Raw genomic sequence first — 15282 nt, forward strand, 5'->3', positions numbered from 1 at the left:
TTTGGGACAGAAAGGTTAAAGCAGCCAGACTTTGGGACAGAGAGGTTAAAACAGCCAGACTTTGGGACAGAAAGGTTAAAGCAGCCAGACTTTGGGACAGAGAGGTTAAAACAGCCAGACTTTGGGACAGAAAGGTTAAAGCAGCCAGACTTTGGGACAGAAAGGTTAAAGCAGCCAGACTTTGGGACAGAAAGGTTAAAGCAGCCAGACTTTGGGACAGAAAGGTTAAAACAGCCAGACTTTGGGGAGAGAGGTTAAAACAGCCAGACTTTGGGACAGAAAGGTTAAAACAGCCAGACTTTGGGGAGAGAGGTTAAAACAGCCAGACTTTGGGACAGAAAGGTTAAAACAGCCAGACTTTGGGACAGAAAGGTTAAAACAGCCAGACTTTGGGACAGAAAGGTTAAAACAGCCAGACTTTGGGACAGAAAGGTTAAAACAGCCAGACTTTGGGACAGAAAGGTTAAAGCAGCCAGACTTTGGGACAGAGAGGTTAAAGCAGCCAGACTTTGGGACAGAAAGGTTAAAACAGCCAGACTTTGGGACAGAAAGGTTAAAACAGCCAGACTTTGGGACAGAGAGGTTAAAGCAGCCAGACTTTGGGACAGAAAGGTTAAAACAGCCAGACTTTGGGACAGAAAGGTTAAAACAGCCAGACTTTGGGACAGAGAGGTTAAAACAGCCAGACTTTGGGACAGAAAGGTTAAAACAGCCAGACTTTGGGACAGAAAGGTTAAAACAGCCAGACTTTGGGACAGAAAGGTTAAAACAGCCAGACTTTGGGACAGAAAGGTTAAAACAGCCAGACTTTGGGACAGAGAGGTTAAAACAGCCAGACTTTGGGACAGAGAGGTTAAAGCAGCCAGACTTTGGGACAGAGAGGTTAAAACAGCCAGACTTTGGGACAGAGAGGTTAAAACAGCCAGACTTTGGGACAGAGAGGTTAAAACAGCCAGACTTTGGGACAGAGAGGTTAAAACAGCCAGACTTTGGGACAGAGAGGTTAAAGTAGCCAGACTTTGGGACAGAAAGGTTAAAACAGCCAGACTTTGGGACAGAAAGGTTAAAGCAGCCGGACTTTGGGACAGAAAGGTTAAAGCAGTCAGACTTTGGGACAGAAAGGTTAAAACAGCCAGACTTTGGGACAGAAAGGTTAAAACAGCCAGACTTTGGGACAGAAAGGTTAAAACAGCCAGACTTTGGGACAGAAAGGTTAAAACAGCCGGACTTTGGGACAGAAAGGTTAAAACAGCCAGACTTTGGGACAGAAAGGTTAAAGCAGCCAGACTTTGGGACAGAGAGGTTAAAACAGCCAGACTTTGGGACAGAAAGGTTAAAGCAGCCGGACTTTGGGACAGAAAGGTTAAAGCAGCCAGACTTTGGGACAGAGAGGTTAAAACAGCCAGACTTTGGGACAGAAAGGTTAAAACAGCCAGACTTTGGGACAGAGAGGTTAAAACAGCCGGACTTTGGGACAGAAAGGTTAAAACAGCCAGACTTTGGGACAGAGAGGTTAAAGCAGCCAGACTTTGGGACAGAAAGGTTAAAGCAGCCAGACTTTGGGACAGAAAGGTTAAAGCAGCCAGACTTTGGGACAGAGAGGTTAAAACAGCCGGACTTTGGGACAGCAAGGGTCCATATTCTATTTAGTTAAGATATGCCTGGGGAGCTCAGTCCTGTGATTCGCACATCCTGAGCTTTGTGGGATATCCTCAACACTCCTGGCGGTCTGGATGACCACGTGTGCAGGAGGTGCCACCGACTACAGCAACCCGAGCTCCGGGTTTTGCAGCTTGAGCAGTAGCTGGGGGGGGGCACTGCTGTGCCTTCACGAGGCTGAGAGCTTCGTGCATAGCACGTTGCAGGATGTGGTCACCCCGCAGCTTCAGGACGTGCAAGCAGAGAGGGAATGAGTGACCGCCAGACTGAAGAAGGGGACCAGGCAGGGAATTCCCCGAGTGCATCTCGATCGCAAACAGTTTTCAGCCTTGGAAAATGGTGAGAGTGACAGCTGTTCAGGGGGGGGGGAGGAAGAAGTGTGGAAGAGCAATAGTGGTAGGGAATTCATTATTGAGGGGACTAAACAGACGCTCCTGCGGCCGTAGACGTGACCCCAGGATGGCATGTTGCCTCCCGGGTGCTAGGGTCAAGGTTGTCACGGAACGGCTGCAGGGTGTTCTGAAGGGGGAGGGTGAACAGCCAGAGGTCGTGGTCCATGTAGGGACCAATGACATGGGAAGAAAGAAAAACGAGGGATTTAGGTAGGAAACTGAAAAGCAGGGCTTAAAAGGTAGTAATTTCTGGATTACTCCCGGTGCCATGCAGTAATGAGTATAGGAACAGAAAGATGAAGGCAGATGAACGCATTTGAATGCGTGGCTGGAGAGATGGTGCAGGAGTGAGGGCTTTAGATTCCTGGGGCATTGGGACCATTTCTGGGGGAGGTGGGACCTGTACAAGTTGGACGGGTTACATGTGAACAGGAACAGCACCAACATTCTCGCGGGGAGGCTTGCTAATGCTGTACGGGTGGATTTAAAATAAATTGGCAGGGGGATGGGATCCTGAAAAGTAATTCAGAGGGGAGAGAAGCTGAGATGGAATTAGAAGTTAACTATAAGTTAATTATAAGTAAAACGCTAGCGAGTGAGTCTGGAAGGCAGAGGAAACATAGGCTAGATAAGAAAGAAGTGAGTTTAGCAAGGCTAAATGGAATGTATTTTAATGCAAGGAACTTGAGGAATAAGACAGATGAGCTGAGAGCGCATATAGGCACGTGGGAGTATGATATCATAGCTATGACTGAGACTTGGCTAAAAGAAGGGCAGGATTGGCAGCTCAACATTCCTGGTTATATGGTATTCAGACGAGATCGAGAGGGGGATAGAAGAGGGCGGTGGAGGTGGCGGGGGGGGTGCAGTGTCGCAATATTGATCAAGGAAAAAATTATATCAGTGAGGAGGGATGATATCTTGGAAGGATCATCAAATGAGGCCATATGGTAGAAGTAAAAAAACACAAAAAAGGCAAACATGCTGTTGAGTGTGTACTATAGGCCCCCAAACAATCAGGGAGAGATAGAGGATCAAATATGTAGTGAAATTTCAGAGAAGTGTAAGAATAATAAAGCAGTAGTAGGGGATTTCATCTACCCAAATATTAACTGGGGTCGTTTTAATGTGCTAGGGAGGGAGCAAAATTCTTAAGTTGCATCCAGGAGAACTTTCTTAGCCAGTACATAGCCCAACAAGGAAGGGGGCAGTTCTGGATCTAATATTCGGAAATGAGCCTGGGCAGGTGGAAGGCGAATCAGTAGGGGAGCATTTTGGAGATAGTGACCATAACTCAGTTAGAGTTAGGATAGTTAGGGAAAAGGATAATGTTGGGCCGGGACTAAAAGTTCTAAACAGGGGAAAGACTAATTTTACTAAGATGAGATACGATTTGGCCCGAATGAACTGGGAGCAGTTACTTGCAGATAAAACTGTGTCAGAGCAGTGGGAAGCATTCAAGGAGGAAATAGCGAGAGTACAGGGCCAGTATGTTCCCGTAAAGACAAAGTGGGGGACCAAGTCTGGAGAATCCTGGATGTCAAGGGACATAAAGGTTAGGATTAAGAGAAAAAGAGAAGCTTATGGCAGATACCGAGGGCTCAATACGGCAGAGCCACTAGAGGAATATAAAAAGTGCAGGGGGGAACTTAAAAAGGAAATTAGGAAAGCTAAGAGAGTGCTTGAGAAAGATTGGTGGGTAGAATAAAGGAAAACCCAAAGGGGTTTTTTAAATATATAAAAAGCAAGATAATAATTAGGGAAAGAGCAGGGCCAATTAGGGACCATAGAGATAATGTGTGGGGACCCGGAAGACGTGGGTGCAGTCCTTAATGAATACTTTGCATCGGTCTTCACAAGGGAAAAGGATGCTGCAGGTATAGACATCAGGGTGGAGGACTGTGACATATTAGAGGAAATTAACAGTGAGGAGGTACTGGCGAATTTAGTGGCTTTAAAAGTGGATAAATCCGCAGGCCCAGATGAAGTGTATCCCAGGCTGTTGAGGGAGGCGAGGGAAGAGATATCAGGGGCCCTGGCAGTAATTTTCAAATCCTCTCTGGCCACAGGTGAGGTGCCAGAGGAGTGGAGGACTGCTAATGTTGTTCCATCACTAACAAAGGGAGGAAGGGATATACCAGGAAATTACAGGCCAGTTAGTCTAACTTCGGTGGTGGGGAAGTTACTAGAAAGAATTCTGAGGGACAGAATATATCTGCACTTGGAGAGAGCGAGATTAACCAGGGATAGTCAGCATGGATTTGTTAAGGGAAGGTCGTGTTTGACAAATTTGTTGAATTTTTTGAGAAGGTAACCAGGAATGTTGGTGAAGGCATATGATGCAGTCTACATGGACTTTAGCGAGGCTTTTGATATGGTTCCTCATGGCAGACTGGTCAAGAAAGTAAGAACCCATGGGATCCAAGGCAAAGTGGCACATTGGATCCAAAATTGGCTGAGAGGCAGGAAACAGAGAGTGATGGTAGAGGGATGTTTCTGTGACTGGAAGTCTGTTTACAATGGAGTTCCGCAGGGCTCGGTGCTGGGGCCCTTGCTGTTTGTGGTGTAAGTAAATGATTTGGACTTAAATGTAGACGGTATGATCAAGAAATTCGCGGATGACAGGAAACTTGGTGGGATGATAAATAGTGAGGATAGCTGTAAACTGCAGGAGGATATCAATGGACTGGTCAGATGGGCAGAATGTTGCCAAATGGAATTCAAACCTGAAAAGTGTGAGGTAATGCACTTGAGGTGGGCTAGCAAGGCAAGGGATTACACTATGAATGGTAGGACCCTGGAAAATACTGAAGATCAGAGGGACCTTGGTGTGCATATCCACAGATTCCCCAAAGGTAGCAGGGCAGGTAGATAAGGTGGTTAAGAAGGCATATGGGATACTTGTCTTTATTAGCCAAGGCATAGAATACAAGAGCAGGGAGGTTATGCTGGAACTGTAAAAAAAAAAAACACTGGTTAGGCCACAACTGGAGTACTGCATGCAGTTCTGGTCACCACATTATAGGAAGGAATGTGATTGTACTGGAGAGAGTGCAGGGGAGATTTACCAGGATGCTGTCTGGACTGGAGGGTCTGAGTTATGAGGAAAGATTGGATAGGCTGGGGTTGTTTTCCTTGGAGCAGTGAAGGTTGAGAGGGGACCTGATAGAGGTGTATAAGACAGGGTGGATAGGAAGGTACTTTTCCTATTAGTAGAGGGGTCAGTAACCAGGGAGCATAGATTTAAGGTAAGAGGTAGAAGGCTAAGAGGGGAGTTGAGAAATTTTTTCACCTGAAGGTGGTGGGAATCTGGAACTCACTGCCTGAAAAGGTAGTTGAGTCAGAAACTCTCAACATTTAAGAAGCATTCAGTTGCGTTGCCAAAGCCTCCAGGGCTAAGGGCCAAGCACTGGAAAATAGGATTAGTGTAGTCAGATCTTTTGACCGGTGCAGACACAATGGGCTGAATGGCCTCCTTCTTCTGTGCTGTAAACATCAGAGCCTATGAAGTGAAAATTTACATTTTTATTTCTTCTTTTAGCTGTGATACTTTCAAATACCCAACAATAATAGACTTAAAGTTTAGCAGTGCTTTCTCTGTGTTTGAATAAACTGCTGACTAAGAGGCTTCTTGCTAAATGTTGGCTGCTGAAAATGGCCTGTGCAATAATGTTGTCCAAATTTTTTATAGACTTCCGCTCCAAGTCGCACACCACCCTGACTTGGAACTATATTGCCATTTCCACACTGTTGCTGGGCCAAAATCCTGGAATTCCCTCCTTCACAGCACAGTGAAGGGACTGCAGCGGTTCAAGAAGGGAGTTCACCACGACCTTCTCAAGGGCATTTCGGGATGGGCAATAAATGCTGGTCTTAACGGTGGTGCCCACGTCCCATGAATAAATATTTTTTTAAAAGTCTGATTGAGTTAGCCTCTCCTGCATAAGTAACAGAATAAGGGATTTGAAATTTGTCTGATAGTATCAAGCCGTATGATCTCCAGCTTGGAAGAGGTCACTTGCCCACTTCCTTTCTTCCACCAAATTAAGTGCTTACACCTCTTTAATATCTTATCTTTTTTATTTATCATGAGGACCATATTTTCCATCTGCCCCCTACTTTTTCCCCCCCCTCCATCAACGATTTATTTTAAGTAATACATGTTTTTGATCTTTCTGTGTAGGAAGTAACCCCGGGAAACCTGGAGGAGCCTGAGGAGCCGGAGGCAGAAGATGAATTCAAAGATGCAATAGAGGTGAGCTGGACACTACTGACAGAGGATTTGCCTGCTGTTGCTTACCGTTGCGAATTTTTGGCCTTAAATTTGATGCCACCATCGTGAGTGACTACTTTGTTGCATTGATCAAATATGTAAATCGGAGGGACAGGATACTCATGAAGATCAAAGTCACTAAGAACAATCCCCCAAAACACAAGTTTAAAACAAAAACCCACAATTATGCAGCTCTTCATAGGTTATCGCTTGCATTGCGATAAGGATTTAATCTCGTTGGGATGGCTAATCATTAAAGACCAGAATTCCACAGAATGTAGAGGCCATTCACCCAACTGGTCTTTGCCGGTTTGTATATGCTCCACTAGAGTCGTCTCTTCTGCCCTACTTCGTCTCACCCTGTCAGCATATCCTTCTATTTCATGTGCTTATCTAGCTTCCCTTTAAATGCATTTTATTTTATTCTTCTTACGCTCTGTAGCAAATTTCAAATCTCAACATTTCTTGAGTAATGAAGATTCTCCTGAATTCCCTGTTGCATTTATTCAAGACGACCTTGGCAGCCTGGCTCAGTTAGTATTACTCCTGCCCCTTAAATCAGAAGGTTATGAGTTCAAACTCCACTTCAGCACTAATCACTTGAGGGATGAATTTCTTTTGGGGCTCTCATAATCGTCCTCTGTAAGGTTGGCACAAGATCAATGGAAACATGGGAAAAATGTTGCACGTGGTTTGTATGCCGTTTTTTTCCTAGGTTTTCTGTAGCTATTCCTCCATATCCATGGTGGATAATCTTTAAGACCCCATGAACATTCAGCCTCAAGTGCATGCTGACCCTCCAGTGCAGTATTGGGGAAGTGCTGCACTGTCAGTGGTCCCCATGCCACTATTTTCAGAGGAGCAGGGAATGCTGTATTAAGGTGCTGTCTGACGTGCTATCTCAGATTGGCTGAGGTGTTAAACTGAGGCCCCGTCTGCCTGTTCGAGTGGATGTAACAAAAAAAAAGTCGTTGTCCAGGCCAACATTCCTCCTTCGACCGGCATCACCTTAAAGAAAGAGACAAACAATCCAGTCTTGTGTTTGTGGGACCTTGCTGTATGCAAATTGGCTGCTGCTTTCACACTCATAGCAATCTCCGCACTTCAAGGTAACTCACTGTATGTGAGACATTTCTGAGAGTTGTAATGAGGTGCTTATAAGTACAAGCCTTTTTTTTCAATTACAGATTGTGCCTGTTGTTATGAGTCGATTCTAATTTGCTGTGTGGTCCAATGCATCATGAAAGAGCAGTTTATCTGAATACATGGCTTATTAATTTTAAATAAATCACACTGTCAGCAAATATTCTTGTTTCCTCCTCCCCCTCCCCCTTTAAATTAGCACAATGCTTTCCCTTGTTTTTTTTATGTTCCTCCTACACAGACTTCGGGGAATTCAGGTGCAACAATGCAAAAGTGTAATGCAAGTTCATCTTTTATTAGGTGTTTAATGCCTCCTTTTAAAGCTGCTGTTCGCGTTGGACCTGAATGGTGCACTAGTTTCGGCCAGCTCCTATTGCAGCCAACAGCACGCATCCTCCTCCCCCCCCCCCGTCTCTCCCCATGTGAGCGGAGTTTTACTGCTGTCTCTCTTTTTCTGCTTTCATGATGAAAAGGAGGGCACGCTCTAGGAGACATTAATGCCTTGGACAGCTTTTGTATCTTTTTTTAAAATAACACAAAATTAAGTGGCCATAGCATAGCTTTTCTTGCTAGCTCAGTGGACTGCCTCTTTGCAGAACTGGATCTTGCAAAGCACAAATGACCTTGGGCTGCCAGCTCGGGTTGGAATGATTACTGGAGGTTTCATCACACGACCTTCTGTCGCCAACCATCCTGCCCGATATTCTCTCTCTCAGGACTGGGGGCTGACGGCCTTCCCGTTACTAATTGAACAGTCTCATCAGTAGCACGGTTCTTGACTTCTCAGTCAAATAGCCATTTTGTTCCCATCACTGATATTTTAATGACTAATAAGCATTTCAGGAAAATAGGGGAAGAAAATGTACTTTTTTTTTGAAGTGCCACTATGTTTATTTTCTGTGGCAGCAGTGTCCTGGAGATTCATCCTCAATTCCTGGAGTCTTGGCAACCCTGGGAAGTCCCCCTCCATGACAAAAACTTAAGAAATGTAAGAAATAGGAACAGGAATAGACCTTACAGCTCATCAGGCCTGCTTCACCATTCAGTAAGATCATAGCTGATCCAATTGTTGCCTCAACTCCACTTTCCTCTCAGTTCCCCATAATCCTTGACTCCATTTTCAATAAAAAAACCTTGTCTAATTCAGCCTTGAAAATATTCAATGACTCAGCCTCCACTGCTTTCTGGAATAGAGAATTCCAAATATTAATGACCCTCAAAAGAAATTTCTTCTCCCCTCCATCTTAAATTGGAAACCCCTTATTTTGAAACTCTGCCTCCTAGTCATAGGTTCCCCCACGATAGGAAACATCCTCTCAGCATTTACCCTGTTAAGCCCCCTGAGAACCTTGTATGTTTCAATAAGATCACCTTGCATTCTTAACTCCAACGAGTATAGGCCCAACCTGCTCAACCTTTCCTTACAAGACAACGTCTTCATCCCAGGAATCAACCTAGTGAACCTTCTCAACTGCTTTCAATGCAAGTATATCCCTCCTTGAATAAGGAGACCAAAACTATACACAGTATTCCAGGTGTGGGTGCATCATTGGCCTGTAAGGTCAAAAATCCATCTCTCAGTCTTAAATATATTCAATGATGGAGCATCCACAACCCTCTAGGGTAGAGAATTCTAAAGATTCACAACTGTTTGAGTAGAGAAATATCCCCTCATCTCTGTCTTAAATGACCAACCCCTTATCTTGAGGCTGTGCCCCCATGTTCTAGATCTCCCAGCAAGTGGATTGAATGTCTACCCCTGTCAAGCCCCTTCACAGTCAGTGGTTTGTGTTGTGTTAGAATGATTCCAGTCGGGGTAACAGGTGGAGGTGATACAATCTGTCTCCTGTCCCTCACCTAGGGAAGGGACTGAGTCATTCAGGTAGCCGCAACTCCCTGCTAGAATGCACATCTGGACCTATGTGGGTAGTCAAGTGAAGGCAGGGTCAGGCTGAGCTGTGATCGTTGAATTAACAATCCCTTACCTTATGTTCAGAGAAGGATGGATAGGGTTGAGGCCGGGGGAATTTGTCTGCAGTATAAACTGGATAAAGAAGAAAGAGTCATGATTTAAATCCAGGTTTCTGTTGCCACATGTTTTCAATTGAGATAAGTGGATCCTACACCCGGGATTAATCAGCCACCTGAAGACACAGCCCTAACTCTTCCTCCACACAACTGGCCTTTGTAGTTTCTGTGTTTTGAATATTGGACTTGTCAAGAGCGCACAGAGAGAATTGATCAAAACAAAAGAAAGTATTAATGTACCAGTTTATCCGATCATTATGATGAAGTGGAGGGAATTTTGCAATATTTTGATGGATGTTTGCATGACGTCAAGTGACCGGCATGGGGTGGGGGGCACACATGGATAGAAATTGGATGGTATGGTATTAGTAGCAAACCGTGTTCACTTGAAATTACATTACATTGTGCTTACAGCTCAGAAACATACCATTTGGCTAACAGTTCCACATGAGGCTCTTCCCCAAACCTACTTCATCTAACCATAGCAGTGTAATCAATTCCTTTCTCCTTCATTGACTTATCCAGTTTTCAATTGGGTGTATCTACGCTATATATAGCTACACCAAGGCGTATGGTGATGGCGTAGTGTTGCTGCACTAGTAATCTAGAGACTCAGTGTAATTCTCTGGGGACCCTGGTTTGAACCCAGCCACAGCAGACGGTGGAATTTGAATTCAATAAAAATCTGGAATTATAAGTCTAATGATGACCATGAACAATTGTTGCTTGTTGTAAAAACCCATCTGGTTCACTAATGCCCTTTTTAGGGAAGGAAATCTGCTGTCCTTGCGTCCAGTGTGGTTGACTCTTAAATGCCCTCTGAACTAGGACAATTAGGGATGGGTAATAAATGCTGGCCTGGCCAGTGATGCCCACATCCCATGAACTAATAAAAAAAACTCATATGGTAGTGAGTTTCACATTCTCACTATTCTCTGTGTAAATAAACTTCTCTTGAATATATTATTGACTATCTTGTACATTGAGGACACAAAGTAAAGACAAGTTCACCCCCCTCTCTACCAATACAACTTCCTTCAGTCCTTGATCTTTGGCCCAACTCCTGCTCTTTTCACTGGCCTCCTTTATAAACCCCTTCTTCCAAGGACCTGCCATCCATCTAAAACAAAAACAGAAAATGCTGGAAAAACTCAGCAGACCTGCCAGCATCTGTGGAGAGAGAAACAGAGTTAATGTTTCTAGTCTGTATGACTCCTTTTCTCCATCTAAGTTGTACATTCTGAATCTCTTCCCCAAACCTCTCTACCTCGCTGCCCCTATCTCTGCTTTAAGAAAGAAAGATTTGCAATTATATAGCGTCTTTCACAACCACAGGACGTTCCAGCTGTTTACAGTCACTTAAGTACTTTTGAAGTGTAGTCACTATTGTAACCCCAACTCGGACCATAGTCATTTCCTAACCTTTTCCCATCGTTGCTCATGCTCAGTTATTTCCTCCTGCTTTGAACTGCTTTGGGAATATTTTATGATAAAATCACTGTTTTGTTGAATTTCCTCTTCATTATTTAACAGAAGGTGTTTCAGACAGATGGGTTCATACCCTTGTTTAAAATAGTGGGCAAAAAAATTGCAAGTCAACACATTTGTTACTAATTTCACACACCGCAATTTCAGTCCATAAAATCTTCAGGCCCAATTTTACGCCAAGTATGCGTGTCATGTCTGGTTTTATTTGGCACAGTGTCCTATACAATCATTTATGTGCAATTTCCGGAATTGACTTTATGATTTTCTTTTGGTTTATGTGAATAGATGTGGATTCCTCGTGGTTTATTTTTATTATGTACCATGGAGATATTGCAGAGTTCACACCTGGGAGAACAGGCTGAACAGAATGATATGTAACAGCCACTCTTGATGTGCAGTTAAATTCAAAGCCGAAAACCTGAGTGTTGTTAGGGAAGTAACGTGCAAGGAAAGCACACATCCATCCACAGCCCTGAACATGGCACAGTGTGTCAGAGTTTGCATGCTCTATGGCGCTGTGGAGACGGGACATATGCGCCTGGTTCCTCACTGAGTCTGTGCCACCATGTGAAGGCCCATTTGAATTTAAACTGCAATAAGATTTTAAAAATGAAGTCATTCTCAGAATGATAGCATCTCTGGTCAGCCCGTTCCTAGACATCCCTAGAAGGTAATGATCCAACTGCGTGTAATGGCCTAGCACGCCGGAGAGGAGTTGTTAGTCAATCACCTTGTATGAAACTGGAGTCACGTGTATGCCACCAGGTTGGTTAAGGTGGCAGGTTTCCTTTCCTGAAGAACATAGCGATCTGGTTAGGATTTTCTGACAATGCAGCAACTTCATGCTCACTTCAGGTTTTTATTTCCAGATTCTTAAAACTGGATTCCCATTCTCATATCGCCAAGATGTAATGTGGATTATTAGGGAGACAATAGCATAATGATAATGTCACTGGATGAGTATTCCAGAGGCCCTGGGAGCACGAGTTCAGATCCCACAACGGCAGCTGGTGGAATTTAAATTCAGTCAATTAATAAGATTCAGTTGATGAATAGATCTGGAATTGGAAGCTAGTTTCAGTAATGGTGCCGTGAAACAATTATTGATTATTGTAAAAACCCATCTGGTTCACTAATGCCCTTTCGAGGAAAAAAAAGCTGCTGTCCTTGGTGCCTCGAGACCCACAGCAATGTGGTTGACTCTAAAGGGCCCTCTGAAATGGCCTGGGAAGCCACCCAGCTCAAGAGCAATCAGGGATAGGCAACGAATGTTGGCCTTGCCAGTGACATCCACATCCCATGAGAGAATAAGGAAAAGCCCAGGCAATGAAAATGCAGAATACGGCAGTTCCTATTATATCTGGTTACTTGGCCACATTGACTAAGTTTTCCTGTTTGCCAGAGTTCTGAGAAATCTGTTATTTTTTCTGTCAGTGTGTGCATGTTCAGTGAGCAGTCATTATCCAGCGTAGTCCATACAGACCATCCAGACCCCAGCTCTATTCCTTGCTGACCCAGGGTTTCAGCCCAGGCTCGGTTGGCAGCATTCTCTCCCCTGCATTATAAGGATTTGGGTTCATGTCCCATTCGAGAGACTTGAGCATGGAACCTAGGCCACCGGTTCCATTCCAGTACTGTACTGTTGGAGATGCCTTTCTGATGTTATATTGAGGCCCCATCTGGCCTCAGTTGATTGCAAAAGATTCCACTACGCTATTTTGAAGAAGAGCAGGGGAATTCTCCTCTGTGTCCTGGCCAATATTATCCATAAATCAACATGTCTAAAACAAATTGTATTCATCAGAACAGTGCTGTTTGTGGAAGCTTACTGTGCACAAATTGGCTGCCACATGTCCTGCATTTCTACTCTTCAAAAATACTTTTATTGGCTGTAAAGTATTTTACAATGACATGATCTCGAACGGGGCTATATAAATGTATTATTTTTTGCTAAGTTGGCTGATCTCCACTCAGTTGGCAGTTGTTGTGTTCTACAATTGCCTTGGGTGCCTGCCCCTGAAATGCTTCTGTGTGGAGATTGGACAGTGACAGAATTTGGACTTGGTTTTGCTGTCAATCCTGTTATCTCAGCCTCATTGAATCAGCTGCTACTGTCTAGATTTAGAGATTTACAAACTGATTGCAATAAAACTGATGAGTGATTAAGATTAGTTGCCCCTTTGGTGGCTGATCTGGATAAAGCAGTGAGCTGACGTCAGTGAACTCAACTGTGTGAGTTATCTTAAGGTGGCATTAAAAATGCTGCAGCTTTTATGGGATGAGGAGAGGAAAATCAACTGGTGTTCCTACTGCTGTTTGCTAACTAGCGATCCTGGCTGGAAAATACATGTGTTTGAACATTGGGTAAGGATAGCAAAGGGCTCCACAAGAATGCATGTAGCTTGTCGAAACTGACTGCCAGCACTCACTTTGGAAGAATGGGCACTTGGGCAAGATTCTGATGCCCCTGGCACAACCCCTCTCAACAAGTCCTTCAGGTGCAGAGGGAGTTAAAAACCATTAGTTAATTTGCTGGAGATTGGGTGCTTTCCACAGAGAAAATATATAAGGCAAGTGATGAGGGAATGTAAACAAAACAGTAGAGCGTGCACCTTTTGAGATTGGGTCCAAAGTGTGTCGTTAAAATGAGAATGAAGAATGCTTAACTCTGTGTCTAACTGCTGCACCTCTTTTAGAAGTGTATGATAGGGCAGTGTAGAGGGAGATGTACTCTGTATCTAACCCATGCTGTGCTTGCTATGGGACGGTGTGATGGGACAATGTAGAGCAGTGGTGGGCAGCCTGTGGCCCATCAGGGTTCTGAGTGCGACCCACAAGACATTTTGTTGATAGTTGCCCACATGCAGAGCTGCCAGGTTCTGTTGGTTTCCTTCCATGTAGTTTTTCCCCTACTGGTATTACCAAAGTGATACGCATGCAAAGTAAGGGTGCGTGAAGTGAGGTGCATGCCGATTGACCACAACATTGACTGTGAGAGTCGTATGCGCCGTCTGCGTCCAATCAAAGTGCTGCCCCGCAAATTTTATTCATGAGGTCACGGTTAGTGCACATGCCACTCACTAACCTTCACTGGTGTAGAGGGAGATTTACTCCGTATCTAACCCCGTGCTATACCTGTCCTGAGAGTGTTTGATGGGGGCAGTGTAGAGGGAGCTTTACTCTGTATCTAACCCTGTGCTGTACCTGTCCTGGGAGTGTTTGATGGGGACAGTGTAGAGGGAGCTTTACTCTGTATCTAACCCCGTGCTGTACAAGTCCTGGGAGTGTTTGATGGGGACAGTGTAGAGGGAGCTTTACTCTGTATCTAACCCTGTGCTGTACCTGTCCTGGGAATGTTTGATGGGAACAGTGTAGAGGGAGCTTTACTTTGTATCTAACCCTGTGCTGTATCTGTCCTGGGAGTGTTTGATGGGAACAGTATAGAGGGAGCTTTACTCTGAACCTGACTTGTGTACTCCTTTTCCAGGAGAGTGCCCGATTCGGGCAGTAGGTTCAAAAAATGGAAACTTGTTCAGTTAACAATGATATTCCATATCTTGTGGAATGCAGAATTCTTCCTGGAGAAAGTAAAACCAAAAGAAGGAGAATGTTATCTCCATAGAAAGAAATTGTTCAGTCTTAGGATAAGAAATTGGAATTGTAAGATAAAGTCCAAATGTAGGCTAGCTGGAATAAAAGCAAAGAGTGTTGGCATGGCAGATTTGTCAGCATCAAGATTAACCATAGCAACAACTTGCATTTACCTAGCGTTTAAGGTAATAAAATATCTCAAGGGGCTTCAGAGAAGAGTAATCAAATAAATTTTGAGCCACATAAGGAGAAGTTTTGGGGAGGTGACCAAATAGGGTTAAGTTATAAATTGTGTCTTAAAGGAGGACAGAGAGGCAGAGAAATCTAGGAGAGGGAAAGACAGATCTTCGAGTTGAGGCAGCTGAAGACACGGCCATCAGTGCTGGAGCAATTAAAATTGGGGTTGTGCAAGCGGCCAGTGTTGGTGGTGTACAGAGATCTCGAAGGCTCGTAGTTCTGTGAGAGGCTACGGAGATAATTGAGGCCATGGAGAGATTTGAAAACAAGGTTAACATTTAAGGCCATGGATCTTCATTCGGGCACCTTGTCAAAATGAATTCTATTGAGCATTGTTTCTTTTTACCCGTATTCAATATTTCAAACTATTCCTTCTCTCTTTATTTTTGCGGCTTATTCCAAAAGGAGCACCAGCTGCTGGTAACGGTGAGTAGCATGTAGATATTCAAAGGGAAACTCCTTTTCAATCAC

General features: G+C 44.2%; 1 protein-coding gene across 1 annotated transcript in view; it reads left to right on the forward strand.

Moving 5' to 3' along the window:
- Positions 1–15282, forward strand: part of zfyve27 (zinc finger, FYVE domain containing 27) — a 178086-nt gene that overhangs the window by 84133 nt on the left and 78671 nt on the right. The window contains exon 7 of the mRNA XM_041209768.1: positions 6235–6306. Within this exon, the coding sequence (XP_041065702.1) occupies positions 6235–6306 (72 nt within the window). The remainder of the gene's footprint in view (positions 1–6234; positions 6307–15282) is intronic.

Source organism: Carcharodon carcharias, chromosome 17 (assembly GCF_017639515.1).
Source record: "Carcharodon carcharias isolate sCarCar2 chromosome 17, sCarCar2.pri, whole genome shotgun sequence".
NCBI lineage: Eukaryota > Metazoa > Chordata > Chondrichthyes > Lamniformes > Lamnidae > Carcharodon > Carcharodon carcharias.